The 6,600-nt window shown below is 46.2% G+C and overlaps 1 protein-coding gene across 1 annotated transcript; it reads right to left on the bottom strand.

Moving 5' to 3' along the window:
* Positions 1 to 4,184: 4,184 nt before the first annotated feature.
* LOC113625197 (olfactory receptor 482-like) lies at positions 4,185 to 6,372 on the bottom strand. The gene has a single exon (XM_027115688.1). It carries the CDS (start codon positions 6,006 to 6,008, stop codon positions 5,205 to 5,207), a length of 804 nt encoding a protein of 267 aa, XP_026971489.1. The 5' UTR covers positions 6,009 to 6,372; the 3' UTR covers positions 4,185 to 5,204.
* Positions 6,373 to 6,600: the final 228 nt, after the last annotated feature.

Below are 6,600 nucleotides of genomic sequence, written 5' to 3'. Positions count from 1 at the left end.
GGCGGACTCCCAACCACTGCGCCACCAGGGAAGCCCCGAGTAAAACATATTTTTGAAAGTAATTTCACCTGTTTCTTTTAATTAAAAAAATGTAACTAACTACTAGAAAATTTAAATTACATATGTGGCCCATATCTGTAGCTTACATTAGGCTTCTGTTGGACCACGCTGCCTCAGTCCATCAGGACTTTTGGTTACCATAGGATGGGGACTCCTGGGTTCTGTCCTGGTTCTTCCTTCTCTCTTTAAGCTCAGGGAACTTGATTACTTCTCCATGACCATTACTTACTCCTTTTCATCCACAACCCTGAAAGAAGCAGCCGTAAGCCCTTTGACGAGATAAGGGAATAATATTCAGGAATTGCTAGGAAGAGGCAGCCACGGGAGAGGAGATACGGCAGACTGAGACCCCAGCCCAACCTTCTGTAGAAGGAAGGGAAGGAGAGGCAGGAAGCCCTCTAAGGCTAGTGGTCTAAACCAGGCTCATTTCTTCCTACCCACTGGGGACATTTGGAAACATCTGGAGACATCTTTGGTTGTCACACTGGGTGAGGTGGGGATGCTACTGGCATCTTAGGGTAGAGGCCAGGGATGCTGAGAAACGTTCTACAACACACAGGACAACTGCCACAACAAAGAATGATCCAGCCCCAGGTGTTCATAGTGTCAAGGTTGAGAGACCCTGACCTGCCTAGGAAATGCCTTTGATATCCGTGGCCAAAGACAGGAAGGGAGGCTGTGGACGCTGACACAGTAGAGGGGCCTGCCCCACCCTCTCCCATTCCCTGACTCTTTCTTCATCACCGGTGACTCATGGCCCTTGCCCTGCACTGAATCTGCCTGAACTCATCCTGGTGGAGAGAGAAGAAGCTCTCCTCAAGTGTGACTCACATGCCCCAAGTCTCAGGTGGAGACCTTTCCCTGTAGGAGATAAGCCCTCTGGGGGAGAGGGCTAGAGAAGTGATTGGTGCAGAGGGTACGTGGTTAGTTGCCACTCTTGTTCCCTTACCTTGCTGGTCTTTTTTGTTTGTTTGTTTCCTGTTTCCAACTCCCTCTGCAACTGCCCTGAGCTTACAAGAAGCTCCTGGTCAGATCTGACTCTACAGAATTGTTGGGCAGATAGCTATCAGAGTTGTTGGGCTGAGAAGGAAGCTGATGGAAGCAGATAGGGCTTTCTCAGAGAGAATAAAAACTGTGAATTTGCCTCCGGATTTCTTGCAGAAGCCCAGGTCTCCAGGGTCTGCAGCTGGGAGCAGGCCTGCTGGTGTTGGGATAGGTCCATTCTGTAACTCTCCCACCAGCTTTCACGGAGCCCTAATTCCAAACCCCAGCTCTGAAAGGCACACTCCCTGCCCTCAGGGAATTTACAGTCTAGCCGGGGATACAAAGCCTGCATACTTAAGATGATTTAAATGGCATTAAAGGGGACTCAGTGGTAACAGAGGCTTTAAAGGAGCAGAGAGTCAGGGTACAGAGTGATGACAGGGTTGCCCAGAACTATGGAAAGAACCTGTGCTCTGGACCCCACTGGCTTCAGCTATATCCTGATGCTAAAATTTCCCAGCTACGTGACCTTCTTCACGAAATGATGGCACCAATAAAATCTAGGTATAAATGAGATTCTGCTTTCTGCCCTCATTCCCCACACACAGCTGGGTAGAGCCTGTCCCAAGGAGCAGTGCTGGGGGTTTCTAGATTGCTCTCTCTGTGGAAGATGGCTTGCTGATTTGGAGTATCAGCTCCTTACAGAAAGATGCAGCCTTGTAATTTGTAGCAGTTGTATTGGGCTTAAGGTAGAGGCATCCTTTCCTCGTTGTTCTTGGGAGAAAGATTCCTGCCAGTTATTTGGCCTCATGTGTCCTTCCCACGGGAGCTATAATTTACTGAGCATCTATTATGTGTCAGATACTAAGTAGGTACTTTGCTGCATTCTCTTATTTAAGTCAAGCAATAAGCAATAATTGAATATCCTCTCTGTATTGAACACTGGGGCAGGGGCTGGGTGACTCAGACATAAGGTTAAAAAAAAAAAAGACAATATAGGGAATTCCCTGGCAGTCCAGTGGTTAGGACTCCACACTTTCACTGCCAAGGGCCCGTGTTCAATCCCTGGTCGGGGAACTAAGATCCCACAAGCCACAAGTTGTGGCCAAAAAAAAAAAAAAAAGACAAAATTCTAATAGGGGAGAAAAACATGACATTTTCAGTGCTGTGTGTGAGTGTGCTGGTGTGGAGGTAAGTCATGAGCCTTCACTTGGTCTCCTGGCTGCTGAAGAGGTAAGCTGCTAACTGGGTGATTCCCCCCTGACTCAGGCACCTCACGTACACGCAGAGGCAGCTGGATGTCACAACCCCAACCCGAACCAGGCACCACATGTGTACCCAGAAGATCACCTCCAACTAAGCCAGATCTTTTCTAATTAGAAACCCAGGTGTAGGGGCTTCCCTGGTGGAGCAGTGGTTAAGAATCCACCTGTCAATGCAGGGGACACGGGTTCGAGCCCTGTTCCGGGAAGATCCCACATGCTGCGGAGCAACTAAGCCCGTGTGCCAAAACTACTGAGCCTGCGCTCTAGAGCCCGCGAGCTACAACTACTGAAGCCCACGCATCTAGAGCCCATCCTCTGCAAGAAGAGAAGCCACCGCAATGAGAAGCCTGCGCATCGCAATGAAGGGCAGCCCCTGCTTGCCACAATTAGAGAAAGCTCGTGCGCAGCCAAAAATAAAACAAACAAACAAGTAAATAAATAAAAAATAAAAACCCAGGTGTCAGCAACCATTCAGGAACACCCAGGGACTTTGCTTTCCTAACCTGGGAAAGGGACAGTTCATAGTCTCCTGGCTTTGGAAAATGACCTCTTTTCTCCTCCCACATTGTCAGATCTGAAGTTTTCCTAGTCTGTGCTAGATTGGGCTTCCTGCTTGAAAGTAAATCTTCCTTTTTTTTTTTCCATTCAGCACTCAATCTTTGGTTTCTGGTAGTTTAAACATTTTTCTTTAACAAAGGCAAACCACAGCACAGAGGAAGGAATGATAAATTCTGTGTGTAAGAGTCAGAAAAGTTTGGAGAAGAGGTTGCATTTAGGCTGGGACTGGAATGATAACAAAAAGATCCGTCAGGCTGACAAAGCGATGAGGAAGCACATTCCAGGGGCTGGGAGGACGTGAGCAAAGGAAGAGGTGTGCAAATGTATGACCTATTCAGGCCAGGCAAGGTCACTTGTAGGTGTTTGGTGGGAACTGTGAGGTGTTCCCTGGAAAGTTAGGGTGGCACAAGCTTGTAAGATAATACTAAAGAGTTGAGAATTTTCCCCGTGGCCAAGCGTTGCAAACTCAAATACCTACAAGGACCACTCAGACACCTTAAATGAATGAAAAAGGTATTCTTCTACAAGGACACAATTTTTTTTTTGAGGGGGGTGTTAATCTTACACCTGTGGGGACATTCTTCACATCCAAAAAATAGATATTATCTTCCTTCATTCAAGGAGTATTGGCCGAGCTTCTTCCAGGCACCAGGCATCGTCCTAGGCACTGGCTACTTGTCTTGAAACATGTACATCTCTAAGCCCTTCTTTTCTTTTCTTACTTTTGCTAGAGATGTGAATATAATACATTTTCTCTACTATTATGAAAAAACTCAGGGCATGATAAAAAGGCAACAGACACCCCAAGAAGAGTGATGAGGAAGAATGGGGTGGGGAGAACTGGAGAATCTGTGTCCTGTGTAAAAGGGCATCTCTGGCTCAGCACAAGTTGATTATAACTGTGCTGAGAATAAGACTGGTAGAATGCACCAATTCAATTTTTCTTCCCAGAGAAAGTGGCAATAGGGATTGAAAAAATGTGATTGTATCAAAATTTTTTATGTTGGCTAAAAACTTTAAACTTACTATATGCTGCCCACACACAAATGGCTGGCAGGGCGTGTTGGGGTCACGGGTGAACCATCAGTCCTCCGCCATCCTCTGCTCTAGGCAGCAGGCAGTGAGGGAATGAATACTGGATAGGCATCAAGAGTACTGGATGCCTATCCAGTGTTCATTCACCCCTTCTTTTTTAAAAACAGCATCCCAAGGTTGTCAAGGTGGCCGTGTGTCCAGCTAATAACCATATTTCCCAGCCTCCCTTGCTTAGTCAAGTCATGTGACTCCCATGTGACTAAGTTCTGGAAAATGAGAGGCCAATGGTTGTGCTTGGCTGTTATTGAAAAGGCTACAAAAAGGGGATAGACAGCTGGTAATGTCCCCCATACTTCCAGCTTTCTTCTTCAAAGAGTAAAGTGATGGCTAGAGCTTCAGCAGTCATATTAGGCTAAGGGGCAGCCTTGAATATAGAAGCCATATTAGTGCTTGACAAAATACCAAAGACTGTGTAACTTAGACAACAGATACTAATTTTTTCCAGAGTTACGGAGGCCAGAAGTCCAAGATCAAGGTGTTGGAAGGTTTGGTTTCTTCAGAGGCTTCTCCCCTTGTTTTGAAGGTGACCACCTTCTTGCTGTGTGCTCACATGGTCTTTTCTCTGTGTGTGCACATCCCAGGTATCTATTTGTGTGTCCAAATTTCCTCTTCTTATAAAGACATCAGTCCGATTGTATTAAGGGCCCGGTCTCCAAATACAGTTATGTTCTGAGGTACCAGGGGTTAAGGTTTCAACATACCAATTTTTGGGTGGGGAGATAATTCGTCCCATAACAGAAATTAGGCATGAAAGATGCTGGGATTATTGAAGAGACAGTTTTACTTCTTCTTTTCCAATTTGTATTCCCTTTATTTCTTTTTCTTCTCTGACTGCAGTGGCTAGGACTTCCATGATCTAGCCCCTCCTTATGACATATGGAATTTAGGAATAACTGTGCCCATTGTCTGCTTGTAAGATGCACTTATCAGAAAAAGGCAATATAATGTATGGGTTGAAAACATGGCCTCTGGAGCCAGACTGCCTGGATTCAAATTCTGACTATGCTTCTTATTAGCTGTGTGACCTTGAGCCAGTTACTCAGCCTCTCTGTGCCTCAGATTCCTAAGGGACAATAATAGTATTTATCTCAACCTGTTGTTGTGAAGATTAAATGGATTGATAAGTGAAAGGTATTTAAAATAGTGCTGGCACATAATTCCTTCTATCCAAGTGTTAATATTATTCAGGTTTTATGTTGTCTCTACCATGGTATGGCTTAGGATGGAATGTTCCACTCTCTGTTAGGAAGACAGCATGTCAAGGCATCCCCTCTTTAGAGCAGGCTTCACATCTTTATTCCTCAGGCTGTAGATCAGAGGGTTCAGCATGGGGATGATCACTGTGTAGAAGACAGACACGACCTCGTTCTGTTCCATGGAACTGTGAGAGCTTGCCTGAGCATACATGAAGGTGATGGTGCCGTAGAAGAGGCAGATGACTGCGAGGTGAGAGGCACAGGTGGAGAGTGCTTTGCTCTGAGCCTTGAGGGAACGCATCCTGCAGATAGTCACCAGGCTGTAGGCATAAGAGACCAGGATAATGATGATGGTAAAGAGGATAATCAAGGCAGAAGATGAGAAGACAATGGCCTTAGCCTTGGCAACGTCTGCACAGGCAAGTTGGAGCACAAGGGGGATGTCACAGACATAGTGGTTAATGATATGGGGGCCACAGTAGAGCGGCTTGAAGATGTACCCAGTCAGTAAAGCTGAATTGGCAACAGAAGCCATATAGGTGACTGCCACCAGTTGGACACACAGATGTTGGGACATGCTGATTTTGTAGAGGAGAGGGTGGTAGATGGCAGCAAATCGGTCATATGCCATAATGGCCAGGAGCAGACACACAGCAGTACCGTGGAGAGTCATGAGGGTCATCTGGACCAGGCAGCCTGCAAAGGAGGTGGACTGGCTTGAGGTGAGGAAGCTCTGCAGCAACCTGGGGGTGTTTAACGTGGAGAAGGAGGAGTCTATGAAGGAGAGGATACTCAGCAAGAAGTACATGGGCGTGTGGAGCTGCGGGTCTGCGTGGATCAGGGTGATCATGGCCAGGTTGTCTGTGAGGGTAACTGAGTAGATGAACAGGAAGAGTGCAGAGGATGCCCTTGAGCCCTGCCTGCTCTGTGAGCCGCAGCAGGAGGAACCAGGTGACGCAGGTGCAGTTCTTTGCTGTAGTGCCCCTGTCACTGCAGAGACACCAAGTAAGACATGCTTGTACCCTAGAGGCAGACCCTGGATTCAGTGTCTGAAGCTCTTTTAATTCCCCAGAATGGGCAGTGCTAGAGGAACTGGGGAGGGGACACTGGCATGAACTGATCACCTACTCTGAGTCATGTGCTACCTCATTTCCTAAACAGCTATTGAAACTTCATAATACTTTCTCACTTAAATATTATGCCCATTTAAGTATTCACAATAGCCAAGACATGGAAACAACCTAAATGTCCATCGACAGAGGAATGGATAAAGAAGATGTGGTACATATATCCAATGGAATACCACTCAGACATGAAAATGAACGAAATAATGCCATTTGCAGCAACATGGATGGACTTAGAGATTATCACACTAAGTGAAGTAAATCAGACAGAGACAGACAGATAATATATGATATCACTTATATGTGGAATCTAAAATA

Source organism: Aethalodelphis obliquidens, unplaced genomic scaffold (assembly GCF_003676395.1).
Source record: "Aethalodelphis obliquidens isolate GAN/ISIS:26980383/991018 unplaced genomic scaffold, ASM367639v1 scaffold14, whole genome shotgun sequence".
Classification (NCBI taxonomy): domain Eukaryota; kingdom Metazoa; phylum Chordata; class Mammalia; order Artiodactyla; family Delphinidae; genus Aethalodelphis; species Aethalodelphis obliquidens.
Note: the sequence above shows the minus strand (reverse complement) of the source record. Positions and strands in the feature narration are given on the sequence as shown.